Below are 25,172 nucleotides of genomic sequence, written 5' to 3'. Positions count from 1 at the left end.
CATTGATTGATCCAGGATCAGTAGGCCAAATCATACAGCCCTCAGATCAATTTAGGTCCTAAATCGAAAGAAAAATGCCGTTATTTATTGTTTTTTTTTTGTGTGTTTGTTTTGGGGTTTTTTCTGATCCTTCTGCTTTTTGACAGAAATTGCCATTTGAGTATGGTAGTGTCTCCTTGCAGTTCTGTGACCATTTGTTTGCCGCATGATATGCAGGTAATAAATCTTCATTGTATGGCTGGTACACACATTGAAGAGAAAATATTTGCCTATTTCAGAGGCAAAATATAGTGGCGTTTGTTGCATTATGAACTACAAAGCTCAAATTGTAAGAAAATGTTGGCTTTTATCATTTCTGTAGAAAGTCCAACCTTTCTAGGCTAAAACAATTAGACTTTTATGTTAATAACCACTTTACGAAAAAACAAAGGTGGTTTTACAGCCATTCATAGAATCTAAGAATTTTAGTGTTTTCATTTTTAAGTGCACATCTCGGTTGAAAATAGTGCACCACGACTTTTGGGTAAAAGCTTAAAGGAGATGTCTCCATGGTTACTGGATGAGAAACTCTGTTTGTGGCAAAGTTTTATTACGGCGGCTTACAGCAAATTAAGCTTGGAGCGGCACTGCATTGTCCTGATTGTCATTGGATTTTAACGAGCTGCAGCGGAGATGTATTGAAGCTTCTCTATATATAACATAGACATTGTTTTCATACTCCAGATGTCCAGAACAGCCTAAAGTCTGGCATGGCATTTTAATTGATGCTGGAATTGATGGGGGAAGAGGGAGAATTCTTATTCTTTAGCAAAAGTATTCATACCCCTTGAAATTTTGCACAAGATGTTGCAAGACGGCCTCTTATACCCACGTCTTTTTATTAGAAGTTTGTGTAATAAACCAACACAAAGTAGTTGTGATAGAAGACTTACGCCCATCATAATTGTGACATAAAAGGACAGAGGTAAATAATTTGACAGTATTTGTTTTCATCCCTGTCACGCTGATGCCACTAAATGCGGTGTGATCAGCTGTCTTAAAGGGGCAGTATTATAAAATCAAATCATGCTATAATGTTGTTCCCTTATCAACTGCACTGTTGCCTCGAGTATTTTACGTTGACCATGTAATTTCGCAATTTGACATTTTGAAAATAAACTTTGTTTAATGGAAACGGCAATTTCAAAAGGTAAAATGAAATTTTAATAAAATGTCTTAGAGCTTGGATGAGGTGGGTTATTTTGGCCTTATATCAAAAGTGGCTTTTCCTATAAAACTGCAATGGAAACACTTTTTTGTATCACACAAGTCACGTATGTGATCAGCAACTGGATGCTGCCACTGGTGTAAACAAGAAAGAAGAAAACAGGAAGTAGCAGGAGGATGATGGTGCGGCTTGTTTTTTGATGATTTATCTCGTGAACAAACTAATTCACATGTGATTTTCATTGTGCTTCTTGTTTAATGGAAAAATTCAATGGTAAAATTGTGTTTTTTCAGCATTAGCTATGATTTGCTTTTACATACTACTGCCCTTTTACGACAGTTGATCACACCGCATTTAGTGGCATCAGCGTGACGGGGGATGAAAACAAATGATCCCGATACTGTCAAATTATTTTAGGCATCTCTTTGTTCTTTTACGTCACAATCATGATGGGCGTTAGTTTTCCATTGCAAGTTTTACACATTTGTAATGGGAACACCGCTAGTTTTGCTCTTGTTCTCCATCATAAGTGTGTTATCTTTATTTCCATGGGGCTTAATCAGTCATAACACAACTGTGGCATTTTCACGCATCCAGGGCCATGAGAGTTCAGACAATATTATTTGCAAGCAGAGTGTTATTCCACGTCGCTTAAAAACTAATATCCTACCAAGTACTGCATCCCTTCCAATTAGTATATTAAGACATTGATAATCCAATGACAACTTCTAATTTAAAGCTGTGCAGCTCAAGGGGGCATTTAAAAAAAAATTACCTCCACTCCTGGTCTTTTTTTACCTTGATGTGCGACACTTGGAGCAGTGTTAATTACCCAATAATTTGACAAATATTAACCCTCCGACATTTGCTTGTCGTTCACTGTGATTCATTTTCGTCATTTCTCGTTCACACGGTTTTGGCACAGTTTAGCGCTGTGCCGTGGAACACACCGCTACGTCCAGCCCAAGAAAACACGATTATGTTTTTAGTTTGATTCCATCAGCCAAATTAAGGCAACCGCAGACTCAGGACCCCATTAGTATGCTAATAAAGACTCAACTAATGACTGATTTACAATTCAGTCGATTTTTGTCCTTGCTCTGCTTGTATGCACAAATAAGTAAAACGCTCTCTCGGCACACATTCATGTCAATAGTTTCCACATTATTATTTTTTTTATGTGTTTAAATAAGCATCAGAGGAAGCTTATTTCTAGCCCTGCTTTTTTTTCCTACCTTGAAATCTACTTTTCATTTGTGTGATTAATAAATTGTGTTTGATATCATGAAAATATGAGAATCATTTAAGCCCCGGTCAGAATTTATACATATTTTGCTTTTCCTCCTTCTGTCAGCCATTTTGAACCCACTTAGTGTTGCCTTGTAAGCGAGTCCTTCTCACTGTGATATTCTAGAAAGCAGAGATTCTGATGCTGATTCTAACGGGTCTCTTTCTCCCACAGTGCTCAGCGGCCTCTGCTCTAACGCCTGTCCTGAAGATGTCAAGGTGAGAAACCTTTTACTTTTCTGACATAAAAAGCTCCTGTGTGCCTGGATCACATTGATTTTTAAGAATTTTCGAAATCCTTAGTGCGAAGTGCAAAAACACAAAACCTTACCAAGTATTTTTGGTCTTGTTTTTGAAACAAGTATCTCAGTGTACTTAAAATAAGACCAAATGTACTCATAAGTGACTTTTCAGTGAAATGTATTAGCTTATTTTAACTTATAATTCCTTTACATTAATGAAAAAGTTCTAGTTTCACAGGCAGATTATTTCATTTATAATGTGGGGGGGAAAGTTTTGTTGTAAGTTAAATAATCTGCCAATGGAACTAGTTATTTTTAATTAATGTTAAGAAATTATTGACTTAAAACAAGCCATTATATGTTGCTGAAAAGCTTCCTGGAAGTTATTTTTATTTTCTTTTAAGTAAAACTAAGATATTTGCACTAGAAGCTTGTACAAATACTTAGTAAGGTTTTGTGCTTTTGCAAGTATAGAAATAATTTGAACATTCAGTCACTAAAATGTTTCAATATTGAGTAAAACCAAACTGTCAGTATATCTATTTTGATTTTATTATGATAAAAGGAATCCCAAGTCATACCATTTACATAAAATCAAAAAAATAGTGATTTTCCTTTTGTCATTAATGCTGCATTTACATAAACCTTTCTAAACAATCACTAAGCCGTTGGCTAGCAACAGGGAAGCTAAAGGAGAAGAATGTGAGCAGCAACCTTGATCAGCAAGCCTTACTTCTTTTAAAAGCTCCACATAATTACCCACTGTTTGTTTTCTCTTCAATATGGCGACATGGTGTCAGGGATGCAGTAGCAGAAAATAGCTTTTTTTTGTTTGTTTTGAAAGAGCCACTGACATATTGACAGCATGTCGATATATTAGCCCTGCAGAGTGAAGCAGAGAGGAATTCCATCAACAAGCTCAGACTGAATCATTCTGCTGAAGGAGGGAGGATCAAAACAGCAAGACTGATTTTTTTTTTTTTTTTGCAACGTTTTAAGATGAGGAAAATCTCCTGTTATGTTAAGAAAGTTTCAAGTTTCTTAAAATAAGTTTTAGACAAAATTAAGAAAAGGTTCCTGAAACAAAAATTTTAAAATGTCTTTTCTGTTTTTAAAAGCTTCAGAAGAACTGAAGCAGAAGACAAAAAAATAAGAGAGTAAGATAAGAGGGGTTTTTTGTTGTTTTTTTTTTTATTGTTTTTTTTGTTTTTTATCCCATTTCACTGTGATGGAGAGCTGTGGTTGCAAACTGTAAACCACAGTGATTTCTAAACACACCTCTGCAAACCAGCATCCAAACACCTTCATCTTTACATCAGCAGGTCTGTTTGTAACAAAACAATGCTGTTGGATTTTATTGGACAAACAGCAGGAGTCTTTCCTCCTTTTTCAAAAAAGATCTTGACATTTTAAAATGTATTTTGGGATTTGTTTGTTATTAGTCTGGGATATTTTGACAGTTGTGATCTCAACTGGGGCGTACAGTGGAGTGGATTTTCTCATAAATTCCACATGTTCCTACTACCCCGTCTCATCCTCTTGTGTAGTGGTTAAGGTACCAGAGGCCAAAATCATCTTAACATTGATTACACTGGGATACAAAAAATATATTTTTTGGAAGTTCTCTGTGTTTTTTCAATTGAATTTGGACTATTTTGCACGGCTGAATCCAAACGTGACATCCATTTTTCTCAGTCAGGTCAAATTTTTATTCTTTTTTTGTCTCATTATCAGCTCATTAGTGCATTAATTAAATGCTACAAACTTTGATTTCTGTAAGTTCAAAATAAACACTGATAGTAATATGTAAATTGAGCATTACGTCTTCATTGTTTAAAATTCTCCGTCTCTTTTCTGTCCTGATGGAGTCTCTCCTCCTGCTCATCACTGATTGATCAGATTATCAGCAAACTGATCCAGATGTGAGAACAAATCATGCATTTTGAAGCTCATGTTGCTCCGTAGTTCAGAAAGTTGACCTGATGGAGCAAAAACCAATGTGATTTTTGGATTCAGCATATCAACATGACTCTAAAACAGTTGAAAACCACAAATGATTTTGTGACTGTTTACCAGTGTCATCTTAGTAATTGAGTAATCTATCAATTGTTCTGGCGATTAATCGATTAATCATTTGCTTGTTTTATAAATAAGAAATACATTAAAAGATGCATTTAAATAAATAAATTTTACTTTTAAACAAAAGACTTTGTTTTTTTTTTTTTGCCAAAAATTTAGTTTGAAAGATGTTTTGTTTCTTTTATCTAAAATGCAAAACGTTTATATTTTTGTACAGTTTTGACTTAGACTGCTCAGTGTGTGTTGTTGTTTCAGCAAATGGCCTTTTTTGAGTCTGTAAGTTAAAATTGACATCTTTGCGATAATCAATTATTCATGATTGTTTCAATTTGACCAACAAAAAAAAAAACAATCTTGAAAGTGTAGATACCATTAAAAAGCGATCAAATGCTAATGAAGATAATGTGTTGGTTGAAACCTGTTGTTAATATCTCATAGAAATCAACACCCTGAGTTCCTTAACGTTTATTTCTTAACTTTCTATTCACTTTCCAACCTTAAATAATTACTTTTACTGCTAAATTACATGGTATAATGATAAAATAACTATTGCTCAGATTGCCCTCGTTGAAGACGCTCTTATTTTGAGCTCACTTGGCACAATATTTAGCAATAAGGATCATTATCGTTCTGTGTGCAGTTTTCGATGAAAAGCGCTGAATGCTTTGCTGTGAGACACATTGTATTTGTTGTGAAAGCACTAATGGCCAATTATCACATGTAGGTGGACAAGCAGGAGAAATAAACAGGTAAAAAAGGGGGAAAAAAGCATCCTGCACCATTCCACCTCTCCCAAAACCTTTCACTGGTGGAGAAGTCCTTTGCAAAACACATTATCTTTGACATCAACAAGAGGCTGCCGGTTGTTTTGCTCCTCTGTCTGTCGACTCTTCCGCCTGCTTGTCTAAGTGAAAAATATGATGAATGCGGTAGACGAGTGGAGCTCGCGGCTGCTTTAACTCCTATCCTCTCCAATCCATCAGTCCCGCTCGCGTCTTTCTCTTCCACTCTCCTACCCCTCTTCTTCATAGTCACACCTCTCGTCCCCCTTCATGCGTTCAGCCCGTTAGTCTTCTACTCAACGCTTTTCTCATCTCACTCTCTTTTCCCCTGGTCTGTTTTTTTTTTTTTTTTTTTTTTACCTCATTCCTATTCCTCTCTCAACCAAAGCGCCGCCGTATCGCCGCATAAAGAGCCGAGTCTTTCCCGCTGTTTGTCTGCGTGTGTGACGGGCTCATGATTAGTCGATGTAAAGCAAAGGACGACTCGACGGGTCTCCTCATTCCTCGTCATCCTTTCATAATGAGGAGATGAGATGAGAGCTCACCATCCACAGACACACAAATGTCACAGCTGTTTATAGTCCGGCAGGTTCAAGCCAGCTAAGTCTGGCCTTTTGTTTTTGCACTTGTGATGGTGAGAAGATTATGTAAATTGTCAGAAATGTTCAGCTTTTTTTTTTCTTCTTTTTTTTTAAATTCTGTGTCTCTGTGTGTTTATTTTAACAGCCATTTGGTGTGAATCAGCCAGGCCCTTATGTCATGTACACCACAGTGGACTCTAATGGCTACTTGAAAAATGCCTCAGGTGAGAACTTTTCTGTTTTCAGTCAGTTTTTTAATAGCAGCTCTCACTCCTCGTTTTAATCGGATCTCCTCAGTGATGGAACGTTGGCAAGTATTTTCCTGAAAAAGGTACTGCCTCAGCTTTTTTTATATCAGACTGATCTCACTGCAAAAACAAAATCTTACCAAGTGATTTTGGTTTTATTTTGAGTACAAATATCTTAATAAAGTACTTAATCCCTGGCCAATTATTTAACTTATAACTAGACATTTTTTCCATGTTACAAGTTAAATTATCTAACATTAGAACAAGTACTTTTTCATCAGTACTAAGAAATTATTTACTTAAAACAAGTTTCTATATCTTGCTAAAAAGTTACTTGTAAGTTAGTTTTGTCTTATTTTCGTAGTACTAATATATTTGCACTAGAAACTACACCAAAATTACTTGGTGAGATTTTGTGTTTTTGCAGTGAAGACAACATGGGTCAGACCAACTTACTGATCAAGAAGGACGAGGTTGAAATTTTGGATTATTTTCTTGTATTTGAAACAAGAAGTGTTTTAAATTAGGGCTGTTGCTTGTTGTATGCTCAGTCTGTTCCTGCAAAAAATTGTTCAAATTCATCACTTGCAGCCCCAAAGGAATTGCTTGTATGCTGATATAAGTTCACATAACGTTCTGTGTGTCAGGGTTTGTTATTTACCTAACACAACAGGAATCTCAGTTTGTGTTGGAATGGGTGATGTTTAATCACAAACATTGATCCTCTTGTTGTAAAGCATTGTTTCCCAACTCTGGTCCTCAAGGCACACTGCCCTACATGTTTTTGGTATTTCCTTGTTTCAGTCTAGCTGATTTCAACTGATGACTGATTAACAGGCGTTTGTTGAACTGCAATCAGTTGAATGAGGCACATTAAAACAACATGTAGGACGGTGTGTCTGGAGGGCCAGGATTGGGAAACGCTGTTGTAAAGGATCAGGGATTCTTCTCCCCTGTAGGATTAACACTTTCTCCACCAATGAAGATGACAAACTCTTGCACATCCCAGCTACATGAGATGAAATTACTGAAGAATATGAAGGTAGAGCGAGACAGATGTTGGAGAAGATAAGACACGACGCTGAGGACAGCAGTGCATTACACTGACACTGAGGAGCGCCATATTAGCTACACCCAGCCTCGCTGTTAGACTGTGGGAAGGACACAGAGCTGATGAGGACAAGATGCACTGACAGCCCGGGGTCAGAGATATATATAGTCGTGCGCTGCATAATCTCACTCTGTCAGATTTGGTTGTTTCATTTGTCTCTTGGCGCAGCTGGGGTGGATACATATTTAAAGAATGAGTAGATGGATCACAGTTCAACATCATAATTATTTCACTCTTCCTTAGACGGCTGTAATTGTCGGGATGCAAAACAGACTTTCCTCAGAGGGTATTTTAGTTCTACAAACGCTAAATGTACAGCGACTGTTTTTTGGGGGTTTTCTTCTATTTATTCATAGGTTTTAAATCAGGACAGTTTATTTGCTCTTCAAGGTGTAACATGCAGTTATCTGGGCACTGATGGCCACAGCGAAGAGGGAGGGGAGGGTGAGCTCTTACCGCCAGCACCCACGCCTACTGCAGAGAAAATGGACAGTAATTCAACATCCCACAGAATGTGGAGGCAGCAGAAAGTCACGGCTAGCTGAAGTTGGGAGTTGCAAAAGGCCGAACTTTGGTGGAGATTTGCAGAGGGAACGACTTTAGTGTTTTTCACTGCGTTAAGCTCTGACCACAGTCTAAGATTCATAAAGCCGCCTGCAGGGATTTGCTGCCATCCAGTCACAAAAGCTTTACCGAGGTTGGTCCGTTCGCAGTCGCCATGCCAATTCAACCCCTGGTGTTGGATGTGGTTCAGGTTGTGAGCATGCGAGTCAAGTTATTTCCAGCACCAAGCAGGTATACAATTGTTTTCTAGTGCATAAAGATTTAACCATGCTGAAGTGAGGGCTGTTCACCAGGTTTTAGTGAGAGCATGGTAGGTACTGTGTAGATTTTCTTCAGTTTCCTTCAGTTATTTTTTTAGAACAATAATGTATTCACTCGTTCACTTGCATCAGTACACAAATCATTTTATTAAGAAGTACTTACACAACACTCACATCAGCAGGAAGCCTGACTGCAGAACACTTGTGCCAGCTGAACTTGTACAGCAATGCATCAAGATAATTGTAATCCATTAGTATAAAATAAAAAAGTACAATATCTGTGCAGTGAGATGAGGGCTACTGCACATAGTGAGGAGGAGAATTCATTGTGTGCATTAACCCTTTCTGTCCTAAATTTAAAATCTCTCCCTGGATATTATTTTAATTGCATGCAGATCTTTAAATGTTGTGTGAGTGAATAAATTTGCCCATTTATCCATAACAATATCTAGCAGTTAGTTTTGCAACTTATCGTCTATTAACAGAACAACCTCAGATTAATTTCACTCCCTTCAAGTGAAATGACCATAATAACCTGAGGTTGGCTGGAAAGCCCAACAAACTCCCCTTTCAGAAACTGTTGGAATTTTTTACGGCACTACAAATTTGGGGCAATTGCCGGCGCTCTGTTTAGGACTTTAAAGTTTAAAGTAGTAGTCCCTAATCTTTTCTGAAATACAGATAAACATGTGGATTTGGGTAAGGATTTTTGTGGGAGGGGGCAGTGTGTATAAACTTAGGAAAGCACAATAAAGTGCATTACCAGGTAGTAGTATGGAAGCCAAGAGCAAACGTTTTCCACATCTGATTTTTCCCCGACGGTTTTCTCAAGATGACGAGAAAACAAAGTTTGTTTTCTCGATATCAGGAGATGATTGGTGTGCGTGATAAACCCAATTCCCAGTCGACCATCCAACTGGGAATCGGACGGCCGACTGGGCCATCCAATTGTTTACTCTGAATTTGTTTCAACATAAACAAATTTACCGTTTGTTTACTCTGAATTTGCGTTTGGTCTTCAGAGGTTTTGCGAGACACCTGAATGCCAGTGAGTGAAATCAGTTAGTGTGTGGCGTGTTGCTCCTGCCTTGTGGCTGAACACCAAACACTGTACGACCAACCCGGTTATTCCTACGATTTTTTATCGTAGAGTGTGTGGTGGCAAGTTGTGAAAATCGGATGACAACTTTAAAATCTTGCTGTATAAACCAAAAGGTATCCCTTGGATTCTCTGTTTTCACATCTTCTGTTTATGCTGGAAACATATTAATTTTAAACACCTCTCTGTTTTAAATGCTGTCCATCATCAGACCCACTCATATGTATATTTTCCCCAGTTTCTAAACAAAGGGCGCAAAGAGAGGAGAAGAGTTGCCAACGGCTTTGCTGGCACAAATCCCAAGACCCCTAATTTAACAGAAAGAAAGTGAGACAAGGGAGCTGTCTGCGTGTGTGTGTGGGTGTGTGTCCAGTAATTTAAAGTGTATTTATTCTGTAGCTTGTGGGTCAGGAAACAGCTACTGAGAATGCCAGAAATGAGCAATGACAGACTGCGCACCCAAACGCAGTTTGTGTGGTCCAATGTTCTTCACTTACCCTTCACCCTCCTGAAGGGAAAAAGAGCAGAGAGGAAAGGAGAGACAATAAAACAACTGGAGGAAAAGGCAATAAGAAGAAAAGAAATAGCTGGTATAACAGAAAGGAATTCTTGGTAACGGTTAAGAGTTACAGCATAAAAAAAAGATAGTGGTAGTCTGAATAAAGTCATTTTAATCTCACAAAACTTCAGAAAACGCATTGATGGCACAAATCTGCTAATTACCATATCCACATATGCTGGTATATTAAAGATATGCAGAAGTTATAATGTCATCCTTGCAGCAAAGGTCAGCAGCAATCTTGTAATATTCTGCATTATGTCCATGGCCATGTGCATTCTTTGTCCGTAAAGCAGAACTCTTTAAATGTGACTCGATTTCTTGTGGGCCAACCTGAAAAATCTCCTCCTCTAGGCGTCCATGGGTGAAAAACATCACCTTGGTTATGCACCACAGCTACCTGTGGAAAATGACTCTGTGAAGCTGACTGTTTCAGGAGAACAGAGGTGATGGTGTTGGGGCAATTTGCTAGTCACTGCGGCTTTCACTGATCTGTCATTTTCTTATTCCTGATTCACAGGAAGATTTTTATGCCAATTTTTTATTTATTTTTTGTTCTAATTTTTCTCTTTTGATAATCTTAACGAAGCATCGATTATCAGGATGACTAAAGATAATCTTCGGAGAAATTCTTGTTGCGTTTGGGATTATTCAACTTGTCTGATAGCCTTGGCCAGATATGGCGACGTGTGGGTGTGACCCGAGGTCTGTTGAATGCGACGTGTAGCCAATCAGAAAGCAAGGTGACGGAAACATGAAGGAGAATCCAAAATATACAGAAGACAGAACAACGTCCATGGTGCAGCACAAACTCCAGTGGATGTTGCAGAATGTTTAGCCTTCTCTGTTAAACTATTGCTATTGCTCCTTAGTTGGCCAAGCTTGTTTATGCTTTTCAGATTTTCCATCGACATCTAAATATTGGTGAGTGAAAATATAGTTGATGTATGGTGTGTTTCTCCTGCTGGGTGGCTCAACAGCACAGTAAAACCAGACCTGTCATACCGAGGATATTTTATCGTCAGGTTTTGAAAATCGGCAGACAATTTTTAAAATCTTGCCATGTCAACCAGGCATTAGGGCTTATTTCAGTTATCTTTCTCCATGCAGGCAACTGCTGAACTTGAATTCTGGGTAAAAGTGAGTCATCTGAACGAACCCCAGCTGTCTGATACAATGCTATCACTTTTTAAAGATCAATTCCAAAACAAGCTTGAGGTCTCTTCCTGTGGAAAGGACACATTTCCTTTCCACTATCACCACATTCTTGCTCGCTGTGGATTACTGCACGGTCATTTACACAATGCAGCCAACTGGGCTTTCTTAGACTTTACCAAATTAGCATAAAACTCCAAACCCGATTGCCCTGGAATGTCACTTTTTGGTTTTTTCCTTAAACAAAGTACCTCAACACATGACAAAGAGTTGCTTTCTTCCAGGCGATTGCGTGAAATCGCATCACCACCTCCTGTGTCCATATGTGCTCTGTTTGTCGCCCAGACATTAGCATCTGGGTGTATGCACTTTGTGACTTTCTGACTTTGTGTGTGCAAGCAAGTGTGTATGTGTTTGCTGTACCGTGCCTCTTACTAAGCAGGGCGGATGGATGAGTCTGGACTGTGCTTCTGACAACACCACACCTCATTATCAACAAAATCCTGCTGAGACTCCGAGAGGAGGGGGCTGGAAGACCAGCAGGTGGGATTGTGGAGATGAATAGTTGATGGTATTCATTAAGAACCTTTTTAATGCTCACTCTTGTTCTGTGAACACTAAATTATGCTGAGCAGGAAAAAAAACACAGTCGGGTAATTCTTTTAGGTTCACACATGGATGTGTAGCAGTTAGCTATGGAATTAATTATATTTTAGGAACTGGAGGGTTTTACACCTATTATTATTATCATTAATATTACAAATATTATTTACCTTTTTTATTTGCTGGAACAGCACTCTATCTTGTTGAGTTTGTTGAGACTGATGTGGATTCAAGTAATCAAAATCAGACGTGGTTCTGCCTCCTGGTTGATTTAGATAGAAATAGATAACCCTAACAACGACGCATAACGCTCTACTTTACAAGCTGACCTCTATCTAGATCACTAGATTTACATGCAGATAAACTGCTGGTAATGTCAGTTAGCTGGGCTGGACCACCAGCAGGGGATTCTTGCTGTGACGTTGTTGCTCGTTCCTCTAAAAAACATTTTCTCTATGGATTTGGCTTTGTCTCCATGTCTAGGTCCTGTGCAGCTTCTCCTTATTTTTTGGAACTACCTTAGGGGTGATAAAAACCAGACTTAAAACAAAATGGATTCAAACCACTGGTGGAAAAGTACATACTCTGTCAGCTGGATGAGGCAACCTGCAGCAAACAAATATATAGAAAGATTTTGGAGACAATGGCAGCTTAATGGTGTGTTCAGACCAAACGTGATTCAAGTTTCAGAGCTTCTGGTTTACATGCAAAGTATATGTGGAGATGCGTCTAGGGCACGTTGAAAAGTCTCCTGATGCGGCTTACATGTCTTGCGCATCGCATTTTGATGCATTTTGTGCGTCTATCACTGCTCGTTTTGGGAGTTTTTGGGAGACTCATATGAAGCACATCCTAAGCAGCAGATACTACATTTGGAAAATCAGAAATTTTACAGCTGGATACAGAGCATCAACTAATCAGAGAGACTCCGTCATGTGACATAGTGAGCCGTGGAGACACTGAGGCGGGGTGAGACTCTTGTTTACAGCAAGCAGCGGACTCTACATCACACCACCTGCAGCTCCAATTTTGATCCACGTTAGACGTGCAAACCTGCATTCACTGAAAATTGAAAGCAGTGTTGAAGCTCTCTGTATAATTTTATGCATATTTGTCCTGAAGAGACCAGGAGGCATAAACAAACGTCTGGAGACCTGTATTTTGTTATAAATATTAGTGCATATTTCTACCATGTTCAGCTGCACCTTTACATGTTTCCGCTTCAGAATTTAAGGATTCACACGATGAAAGTCTGGAGGAATTTTTTTGATCTAATATTCATCCGAAGCTTAATGCTTAATCATTGTTTTAAATGTCTCGTTCACCATGCAAAAGCTACAAAAAAAAGTCTGTCTTCAGCACATTCTCACTCCAGTGCTTGTATAAACCTCATTATTACACAAGAGTCTGAATGACTGTTGCCATAACAGATGTGAGAAACGGGCATTAACAACCCCAAGCAGTTCATTATCTGCCTTGGTGCTAAAACATGATTAAAGGTGTTGAAAGAAGAGCAACGTTTAAGAGAAACAAATGTTCACAAAGGCAGAATAAAACATGGAGACAAGTAGCATTCATTTGAATGAAAACTGTACCAGCTAAAATCAATGTTGAGTTCTCTGCAGTCCTTCCAATTAGTCTAATGAGTTTGTGGGATTAGCAGTGGCCCACACACAACACACTTCACATTTAATAAAATGCAACTACTCATCAAAACTTCCAAAAAAGAAAATCTTAATTCAAAACCAAGTAAACAGTAAGTGGTACCCAAGTCTCAGACTCTTTTATTGCCAATTATATGAAGGATAATCTCTAAGCACATAGGAAAGATTTAAAATCTGCAGGTAAGATGGAGGAGCAGCTGGATGGGAGAAATGCATTGGGTTGAAAGCAGAGAAAATCAGGGGGTGTTGAGGATGGGGCTGAAAGTGTAGTGTGGACGACTGCAGACAAAAAATAAAGCACTGGAGAGAGAATGAAAGGGGAATATAGGAAACCATGGGAGGCTGGAGCAGCAGAGTGCATAGAGATCAGGCAGAAAAAAAGCTAAGAAGAAAGAAAATATCAGTGAAGGCAGGGGGAAAAAAAGAGGTAACTGTCCCTAGAGATGCTGAGAACGACTATTGATCAGGCTTAGCTAGCTCTTTCACTTCCCTGTTCTTCACTCAATCACTCTGCCTTTTTTTTCCCTTTAACTTCTCACCTGTTAATCTCTCCTGCAGGCTTTCTCAGATACAAAGGAAGGCCAGCAGAATGTTGAACTCTATCTGGGGCTGCTTCTGTTCAGCCCAGTGAACAATCATCTTCCAAACATCGCTGACTATTAGACGTTAAAGGGCTTGTATGCTTTCCTACATTCAAATCCTCTGCTTGAGACAGAATAAAATGATAGCCATTAACGGCCGTTGTGTTATATGCAAACCCATTCAATAAACTGGAATATTGGAAAATCCCATTTATTTTAGGAACTCTGTCACCGAGTGAAACACATTACATTGATTAATTCCACCGAGATCTAAGTTTGAAAGCCTTTATTTCTGTTAATTGTGATTTTCTGCTTATAGCTAATGAAAACGTGACACTTAAAATTTAAATATTACATGAAACTAATAAAATATATATGTTTTAAAAAAAAACGGAAATGTGGGCTTAATAAAAAGTATATTTTAATCCCCGCTTAAAGGTTATTTCCAAAAGATAACTTAATCTGACAAATAAGACGTTTCGGGGTGTATAGTTTAATTTACTGAGTGCAGCGTTCCAAAATGTCGGTCTGCTTTTAATAAAACTGCCTTCTCTTTTGGCACGATGAGTCTTCTGTCTGCCAAATGAGATTTTAACCCGTCCTGGTTATAAAATGTTTGCACACTTGACAAAAATACGGTGGTTAAATAAGCAGATTGGTACTCGTTATTGACAAAGGCAAAGAAATGGTTTTATGAATTGCCTTTTGGTTTGTAGTTTTGTTTTAGTAAGATCTGAATAGTTATTAGTTTGGACTGAGTTAGCTGCAGCTCACTCTGACCATCATTGTAATATAGCCAATGATATTTAACATATACCCTTTCCAGTGCCATCCCTTCATTTCTTTGAGTCATAGCAATCACAGGGATGATTGTTCATTTTCCTCTCTAAAAAAGAGACATACAATTTTCTAAGTGCAAGATCTTGTTCAGTGGCTCGTTATGTGCTGCCAGCCTATTAAAAAGGGCTTCGGTGTTGGATGTTGGATGTTAGGTGTTAGGTGCGTGTGATTGGAGTTTTCAAAAAGCATTTCCAACCTCTTTCAGGCTGCATACGTCTGCTGCTCTTTCTGCTTCATGGATCACATTAAGACTGCAGGCACGTTACGCAGACATCTCCGATCCAGAGTGAGAGTTGTTTGTTAGCTTTTACCTTTTCAAACCTGATATGAGATGAGCATTAGAAAAGAAAAAAAAATCAAACTTTTTGACCCAACTTTTATTAAATTTTTTTATGATTTAACATATAAGGGTATGTAATTTATTGCGCAACGGCTGCTTTCAGACTTGCTATAAAGTCTAGCCTTTTAGTTCAGAATTGATAAATACTTATATCAAAAGTGTAAATATCATAAAGGCATTTGGATTCACTCCCACTTTCAGGATAACAACAACCTGAGATTTACAACAACCTAAGATTTATTTTACAGTGTAGTTTACCCTTTTTTTTCCTCTCCCTGTGTCTGCTGCTTCAACAATTGCCATTTTTCTTCATTCATATCTGGTTACTATGGAGACCATGAAAGTATAGGGATCTCGTGGTCAAGTTGATGAAGCCAGTTTGAAATGATTTGATGCAAAATGGATACTATCTTGTTGTTTCCACCAAACTCTGTCCCCCGTCGTCTGTTGCAGCAGAAGTTTACACTTTCCTGACCAGGAATCTTGTGTCTAATCTTGTATGGGCCAAATTTAGATTTTAGCCTCGGTGTCCCGTGTTCAGATGGCAGGAGGGTCACCCGGTGTGGTCCTCTGCTGCTGTGGCCCATCTGCCTCACGGTTTTAACGCTCTGTGCGTTCAAAGGTTGTATTTCACATACCAAACTTCACATTAATTAGGCTTTTTCATCCAGCAGCTGCTGTTTACTGGATTCCTTCATATTTTCTCAGTAAACGTAGATCAGCAGATTGTGGAAAAACTCAACTGGGCTGGTACCAACATACCGTACCATGATCAAAGTCGTTTAAATCCTCTTTTGAACTCATTATGATGTGTGCTTTCAACTTCATCAGGTTGTCTTTGATAGATAATTGAGTCGCTGCCATGTGACAGGCTGGTTATGAAGCAATTGCATCGCAATAGCTAATAAAGTGGAGTTTATGTAAACAAGAGCATAATATCCCTATCACATTTACGTCTGTCTCCCTTTTGTTTTAATAAAATGATGTGAAGCTTCAAATGAATAATGTTCCAGTGTTAACTTCCTATTCATATTACGCTGTCGACAATTACAGAATTACATGTTGTAGTACAGCACATTAGTGGTGGGAGATTAATCCTAGCATAGTACAAGGTTCCACCACGAGACGGAAGTAAAATAGCTGCTCTTAGCCGCCACTGCTAACTGACGCTAACTGGAACGCTCATTACAGCCTTTACCAGAAAGGTTGTAATAACCCACATACATGACTACAACACTAATATAACATGATATTAACACCATTTTATATTGTAAAAGTAACTGCTGCAGTTTATGAAAAGCCATTGACATGGACTTATGTCAGTGTGACCGTGTTTTTTCTGCTGAGTCATAACCGACTCGCGAGGGAGGTAGCTAGGTAGCTAGATAGCGAGTTAGCTAATCACACAGTTCTAAATATAAATAGACTTTATAAAAAATATGGCAGAGAAACAACAAATCACTAAGAAGGATTATGCTTTAGTTACATATGAAGAGAGACATTTTGAACGCATTAGCTGGTGAATTAGGTTAGCTGTTTGCTAGTTCTCTCTGCACTAATAAAGATTAAGTCACACGAGGAGACTCCATGCTCTGAGTGTCTACAACCTTAATTTACCTGATAGTCAGCTGGTCATTTTGGCCACTTAGACTGTGTATAACACAGAGCTTTAATCCACATATAAGTATGGGGGTGGGTGGGAATGAAACAAAATGAGATAGTGGCACCTCATCAAAAGTAACATACCCTGTCCTGAATTGAACGGCCAACAAAGAGACATAAGAAGCAGGAAAAACAGTTGAAAAATGTGACAAAACTTGTGTCACAACCAGTTTTTGTTTTTCGGCCTAAACCTACAGATGTATGTCACAAGTGTGACATCGAAGCAGCTCAGAAAAGCTTTTATTCTCCAGTGAGGCAGACGCTGCAAAGAGAACGCTGTTTTTGTGGGTTGCAAACTTTGCGTTTTGGTCTCATTCTGTCAAAACCATTTGAAATAAAAGGAGGGATAAGACAAAAACAATATTTGCTTAGCGTTTTACTCAAATGAACTTCAGCTTCCCAGTGAATAAATTCTACGTTTGTGTGGATCTTTTTTGTGTGAGGATATCATTTCACCCAGGATTTTCCCATCCAAATGAGACCCGAGTCATTATATAGCGTAAAACTCTACATAACAATGCATAATTGATGAGAAGCAAGCAATGCATAGATAAGGACAAGCCATGCTGATAATTAGAAAAGAAATGTGGGGAACGGGGGTATTTGAAGATTGTTTTTCTCTTGCAGTGCAGTTAATATTTCACATATGACGCAACGAAACACACTTGTGTGGCTGGGTGAGACTTACCTGCCTTTGGCTGTGTGTCTTTTAAAGAGTTATTTTCATCAACATTTCTCTTCAAAATGCCACGTCTGCTTTTTTTTTCTCATTTTTGTGGTTGTTGTTGATTTATTTCAAAAGGGATGATGCCATAAAGAACATTTTTTGTCTTAAAGTTACAAATTTAAAAAGAATAAAAAGGCGTATATTACAAAAGTTCATCACAATACAAACAATACTTTAAAAGGGAATAAAAATAAGAATCGTGTGATCAGTGCTGCATGTTTGATGACGTAGAAGCCAAACGTTTAAGTTGGAAGAAAATGAATTACAAGACGTTTTGGCAGATCTGGTGGCAAAAGATGCTGCGAACACAGAAATTCAACTTCAGTTCTTGCAGACCTATACAATTTCTTTGCTCACAGAGAGCGATCTGGTGTGATGGCGGCGATCTACTGTTCCCGCGTGTCGTTCCGGTCGCAGGTGTTTACATGCCTCACTGCCATCGTGTTTAAGAGGCGGTGCGAAGCGGGACAGAGCAGCCATAAAGCCCAATGGGTCCTTTAGCTGAATCACATCACGCACACAGGCACGCACACACACACACACACACACGTTTATCTCGCAGTCAGTTTTCAGATCTTGGCATCATTGCGCTGGCACTGAAGGGGCCTCTTCTGGCGAGTCGCTCTGTGTGTTCATATGCACTTCTGTCCCTCTCGGCTCCTCCCTATATCTCGGCAATTTGCTCCCTTTATCACCATCAGGGGAGCAAATGGTTTCTATGGCGACAGGCAATAGAAATTTCTGGGGGGGTTTTTTTGTTTTGTTTTTTTGTTTTGTTTTTTTTGTAGTTTTTAAGCCCTTGGGAGTGAAAGCGAGCTTGTCGGTGTTTCTGCACCACAAGCCAAGGTTATGACTACATTGTCATCATGGATCAATTTAGGGGATTATGATGGGATTTTATTCTATTATTATCCTATATTACATTTTTTTCCCCTTTTCTCTCTCTCTCTCTCTCTCTCTCTCTCTCTCTCTCTCTCTCTCTCTCTCTCTCTCTCTCTCTCTCTCTCTCTCTCTCTCTCTATATATATATATATATATATATATATATATATATATATTCCTTTTTATTTGCAGTCTCTCACATCTATTGTCTCACACCACCACACACATAGCTTAGCTTCAGACTACTAGGTGTGACATTGTTTCACTGCCTCCCAGCCAGAGGTGAGAAGGCCTCTGGACAGAATATGAAGACATGCGTAAGAAGAACTCGGCAGATGGACGCACACTTTCACACGTATTAACATGTTGTGACTTTCTCGGAGGCATCAGTCTTATCTTTTTTTTTTGGGTTTTGCTCAGTCCTACGAGGAATGAAAGTTTGCGAGTTTAATCATTCAGTTTGCATCCTGCTACTGCGTGATTTAGCTATTCTGTTCTGTTCTGTATGGGTAAATAAGAAGGAAACATGGTGAAATACTTTCAATTTTGAATTCCAATGACTAAATGTTACAGCCAAACAATTTTAAGAAAAGGGGGGAAATTAACCGAGCCTGTGATGTTCGCAGGAAAATAATGTAGGAACTCCATATTCAGTATTCAGTTGTGAGGACAAAACAAGATCAATAAAGTTCGATCATGCACACATGAAATCATTTCATGAACAATGTTTTAAATGAGATTTTGCTTAAAGTTATCAGAGGTAAAGTGCTTATTGACTGTAATACAGAGCTGAAAAAAACACATTTAATAGCAGAGTTTGAGCCACTAACATTATCGGGATTGGTTTGAGTATTGACATAAAGATGGTAACTGGAGTATTTTCAGTCTTATCTTTGATGTGTGCACTACTGAATGGAGACTTCATCCTGACTGAAGTGTTATAAAACAATCTCACAAGCCACAAACCGCAGCTCTGACAGATGTCATCTTCTGTGAAAGGCTGCTGCATTTGTTGTTCTTCTTGTTGCTGTGGTTTTTTTTACCCATGGAGGTTTCTGGATGATTCCCCCAAACAATGGCTTCATAACAAGCTGTTCATGTTAGCTGAATCTTCTGTCACTTGACTTCATAAATGTCTGTCCAAATGTACTCTATAATAACTTCAAGGGAGTGATAAAACAAGCTAAAATCTATTTACCTCTGGTGGTTATACTGCAACATTTTTACCATTTAATCTTGATAACAGAGGTTGTGAATACAGATTTGTCGAATTTTCAATCCTCTCACTGAGAGCGACAAGAAGAGTCGTCTCCAAAACACAAACTGAGCCATGTTTGGTGGGAGTGGAAACTTTTCACATGATTAGATCACCTAATCATTTGTAGATATTAGCTTGACTCCATGTTTGCAGAATAGAATAGAATAGAATAAAATATACTTTAATGCTCCCCAATTTATATTGCTTATTGGTTGACAAGTTACTCCATCAATGTGTGAAATTGTAATAAATACAAATATAACTACAAACCTTTTTCAAATATCTTTATTTCTGTATTTTTATTATCGCGAATAAAGATACAGATTTGTGCCATAATGTAAATGATAAGCTATCTGCATGCAAACTGTAATTTTGAACAAGAGGGCATCATCTGTCCACTTCTGTTAATATTAAATCTTTCATTGTGCACTATAGCAGCACAGCTGCAAAAGCGTCATGATGAAATTTTAACTCATAAATGTAGGAAGAGTTTCATAAATGTGGACCTCAGCTGCCATCTGTTGCGACTCGTCTGACCTTTAACAACACGGAGCCGAAGCTGCAGGTGTAACAAGCTTTTTGTTTGTTATTAACGATCATCATTTGGAATCGAGGACGCTGAATCTGTGTCAAATAATAATAGGGTTGGAAGGTCAGCACTGCATGTTAATATGATTAAAATATTTGACTATTCAGAGCAATGTAACTGATCAAAGAAAACCTGATGACATTTTCTCAGCTATGTATTGTTACGCTACATTATTGTTGTTGTTTTTATTTTTATTTGACCAGGTGAGTTATTAGGGACAAATTCTTCAAGCATGTGAAATTAATGTCACATATTGTGACATTAATGGAAATAACAATACACTGTAGCATTGTTGCCTTGCAGCAAGAAGGTCCTGGGTTTGATTCCCAGCCTGGGGCCTTTCGGCATGGAGTTTGCATGTTCTCTTTGTGCATGCCTGGGTTCTCTCCAGGTACTCTGGCTTTCTCCCACAGTCCACAAACATGACTGTTTGGAAGAATTTGATCTCTCTAAATTCTCCCTTGGTGTGAGTGTGTGTTGTCCTGTTTCTGTGTTGCCCTGTGACAGACTGGCGACCTGTCCAGGGTGACCCCACCTCTCGCCCAAAACATTAGCTGGACCCCACTAGGGACAACAGAAAATGGTTGAATGGATGGATGGATGGCCACTATATGTAAAATTATAATAAAATTAGGGTCTAATAAGACATCGATAAAACCAGATAAAGTAACAGTCGACACAAAATGTAATAAAATCCTTGAGTTCTGAATCATTTTGAATGATACTGAAGATCTGCCTGTGAGTCTGAAAAGGTAAATGACCAAAAGTAGAGCAAGTTTTGATTTAAATGTGCATAGGAGCTTCAACATGATCGTTATTAGAAGTATAATGATTCAGCTCTGATTGTTTGTCACATAATCATAATGTGCTATATCACCTAATAATTTCTAAAAAAAAGAACAACCCATGTATTTTGGAATAATTGCCACTAAATGTTATCACTTCATTAAATATGTGGCAGAAAGTACTGCACAATGTGTTCAAGGTTTTTATTAAATTTTTTGCTTAATGCGTTTTTAATTATGTTTTGGTAACACTATATTTGAAAGGGTGTGCATAAGACTGACATTACATTGTCATAAACATGAATTAACACCAGTAATGAACATGAATGAGTTTTCATGAATGATACGACTGTTGTTACGAAGTATCACTCGGTATATAAGGACACTTCCAATCCCAAGTTGATACTTTTAATGCACTTTTAATACAACTTGGCATTAGAAGTCATTATTTACTGAATGACACTTTGTCAACAAACATTTATGACAGTGTCATGTCAGTCTCATTCACACCCCTGCAAATAAAGCATTACCAACGTTTTATTACATTTTGAAGCTGGAGTTTATGGCGTTATCACATACTGCGGCGTAACATGTCTGTCCGCCTAGCTACATTTTAGCTTTTGTCAATTGTATGTTAAAGCTTTAATAGTTGTGTAGTGAAAGGCATTTTCTAATCAGCGTGTTTCATACAGCCAACAACTTAGTAAGCGGCAGATTGAATTCGGTAACAAGTTTCTGAGAGAGGAGTCATATTTAACTGCTTCTTGTCGTTTGGTTTTACAATCCAACATTAGATCATGCACCCCACATAAGTGTCTGCATGTGGGTGTGGGTGTGTGAAGTTCTTCCACAAAAGCAACTGCTAGTGCAGATTTGGAGTTTTCTCATTGTCTTCAGAGAGATGAACTGGAGGCTGTCAATCATGTGTGCACAGTGGGAGTCTCTGCCAAGGCCTCCGCTGGCTCTGCTTTGGCGATGTAGGACACACAAACCCCAATCTTCCTGGCAGACAAACAAATACACACAAAACACAGACACTCTCATACTCTGCGCTCCGAATAATACCCTCTGCCAGCCTCCCTATGTTGTGAAATGGCTTTCCTCCAACCACGACTATGTTTGTTATCCAGTCTACTCAAACACACACTCACACGGCACTAAGCAGACGCTGAGCCAGGCTCCCTGCCTGCAACGTAACCCTGCTTGATCCTGCCTCTAAGCACACACAGACACACACTCATCCACTCCACCCTGCTGAGTGGCCGGCTGCAAGCTATCCACCTCTTGCCACCTAACCGGGGTAAGCAGTCTGTCACAAACATCAAACCAAGCTTTACTTGAAGGTCCAATCCCCCTCACAAATTCTCTTCAGCAATTTTGAGTCTAATTGGATCTTTCTGAATAATCTTTTTCCATCTATTTTCAGTGTTTCGTAACATTTTTTGATGATTTCTCCATAAATGTTGGGTTGTCTGTGTTCCACTTTCAAGTATACAGAACTTTCATGGTTTTGTCAGCAAAAACCATGTCAGAGTCGTTCAGCGGACTTTTGGTGGTGACAGATAATTTGTTTCGCTCAAAGGGTCTGAGTGGAACTCCAGATAAAGCTTCGATCCCAATGGTTTTACACTTGATTAAACTTTTCTCCTGGGTTAATTTAAAGGTCCAGTGTGTAGCATGTAGTGACATCTTCACCGCAAATTGCATACATCTCACTCCCAAACTGTGGTGACCTCGGTTAATGAAGTATCATGGCCGACTCAAGTCCACATTGGGGTACATTCTCGTTCTGACGTTCCAAAGACATTCAGATCCATGTTTAAATCAATGACATGCTACTAAACTTTATTTATATAGCACTTTACATGACAAAAGCAAACAGGTCATAAATGCATTAAACATTAAAGATTCAAGTATAAGTTGGGAAAAGAAATTGCTTGTAGAAGACAAATAAAATTAGAAACTTTGAAATGTGTATAAAAGGAAAATTCAGTCAAGTTATTCATCAGAAAATTTTGGTAACATCTTAGGACAATACTTTTTTTATGACGTTATTGAGGATGTTTACTGTTGTTAGCATATAGGTGATAAGAAGAAAATAAAGACTGATGAATTTCCAGGGAGCCAGAGAGGGATGCCACAATATTAACATTCTTAGTTATATAAATCTTATGTTTCTTAAATAAAAGAACACTGTTGTTGAGATTTTCAGTCAAAAATAACACCAGATTTCTTAATGTTGCATTCTGAACTAAATCAGAACCATCTGGAGTGAGAACATGACATCCAAAATAACATCCGACAAATTTCTTTGGCCAGTGATAATTATATTAGATTTGATGAGGTTATGATGCACAACTGGATATCCAGTCTTCAAGACAAGCATGTAATGTTAGCAGCAGATTAACTTTCTTAGGCTACATGAGAAATAAAGCTGAGTGTCATCAGCATATTGTTGAAACACTACATCATATTTTCTAATATTTCCTACAGGTATCCTTCAGTTCACTGAATATTGGTCCAAAACATGGTCTATACTGTATCAAATACAGTGAAAGTTTTGTTTTTGCTTTTTCCATTAATTGTTGTTAAAAAGGGTTGTAGTAACTCAGAATAGGGAGTGGTCTTTCAGAGTATTTTTTGTTGGCAAGTACAGTAGGTGCTCCTATTGTGTCATAGTATGGCAGACTTACATTTAAACATTTTATAAAACCATTATTGAAATATTTTTAAATAAAAATAGAATAACAAAGGGTGGTTTTAACATTTCTGTGTGTTTTATGCTAAATCAGCATAAAATATTTACAACATAAGGCCAACAACTGTAGAAACCCTGAAAAATAATTTAATGGGGAGGTTCAGACTCAAGCTATTACTCCATTTCAGTTCTTTAAGTGGGTTATGAGCTTTTCTTCAATTTTCACATTTATTGGAAAGGACTTGGTTAGTTAGCTTGCTCCGACATAATGGATAAAAATGTACTTTTGCTTTTAAAATCTGAAAATAGAAATACAATTTGGCTAAGTTTCCTTAATTGTCAAAGCTTTTTGACAATTAAGTGTCTAGAGCTTTTTGTTGCTCTGGACACTTTTTTTTGCTGTAGCAGTGGTAAATGTGTCTCTTTGAATTAAAAAAAAACCTGAGACTTCACAACTTTCTCAATCTTCACTGATCTTGAAAGTTCTTTAAGTCTGTAAGTTTATGCTTATAGACTGGGTTCAGCAGATTTTTGCTACGCAACTGAAAGGTTGAGCAGATCACACACTTATCAACTACACCAGCTGAAGGATCACAGAGCAGAGGATTGGCCAAACAAAGTTAAGCCAACTAAACGCATCAAACTCAGGGAAAGTGTCAGGATGTCAGCTGAGAGAGTGAAACTTAGGAGTTAGAGGCGGTAATATGCAAATTTAAACAGACTGTCTCTTTTTCAGCCCTCCCTAAAATGAACAAGAAGCTGTAAAAGATGTTTTATGCACATTTGACAGACTGCTGGTGTTAAATACATATTATCATTAGTATGTTTTGAAACTTTACTTTGTGCGCTTCCAGTTAACTTTAAATCTCATGCTAAAATTAAACAGATTTTTGGGGGGGATGAATTCATTTCTTCACTCATCATGACTGCTAAACTTAATAGGATGATAAGAAGCCAGATTTTATCTCTCTTTTGTTGCTCATCAAGCATTCTCCCAATGCTCTTTAAGGATTAGGAAATTGCCCGATGCCATTTAATAAAAAGTAAAAATCGGTTTCTGTTCTGTTTTCTTCGGTTTCTGCCCACGCAGATAAATGTCAGGCACCCTGGGTTCCAGCTTTATTGGTTGTTGGAAGCCGGGTCTTTGTACAGCCCTCAACATGTCAGTGTTTATGAAACCGTACCTAGTTCCCTGTGGAAATAGCCAATATTTCTGTCACTTTCCTGTTTTTGTCATGGGGATATGCAATTCAGGCAATTATGCTACATTTTAGCAGCAACGTGGCAAAACACTGAATAGCTTCAAAGGCAGAGACAGTCTGAACAAGCAGAAATTTTTAGCCATAAAAAGAAATGTCCAATGAAAAGC

General features: G+C 38.2%; 1 protein-coding gene across 1 annotated transcript in view; it reads left to right on the top strand.

Annotated features, from left to right (window-relative positions):
* The window catches only part of itfg1 (integrin alpha FG-GAP repeat containing 1), a 152,042-nt gene that overhangs the window by 102,490 nt on the left and 24,380 nt on the right, over positions 1-25,172 (top strand). The window contains exons 13-14 of the mRNA XM_055060071.1: positions 2,670-2,713; positions 6,324-6,402. Of these exons, the coding sequence (XP_054916046.1) occupies positions 2,670-2,713; positions 6,324-6,402 (123 nt within the window). The remainder of the gene's footprint in view (positions 1-2,669; positions 2,714-6,323; positions 6,403-25,172) is intronic.

Source organism: Poeciliopsis prolifica, unplaced genomic scaffold (genome assembly GCF_027474105.1).
Source record: "Poeciliopsis prolifica strain line A6 unplaced genomic scaffold, Auburn_PproV2 SCAFFOLD057, whole genome shotgun sequence".
Taxonomy (NCBI): Eukaryota; Metazoa; Chordata; class Actinopteri; order Cyprinodontiformes; family Poeciliidae; genus Poeciliopsis; species Poeciliopsis prolifica.
The sequence above is the reverse complement of the archived record's forward strand: the minus strand, read 5'-3'. Positions and strand labels throughout refer to the sequence as shown.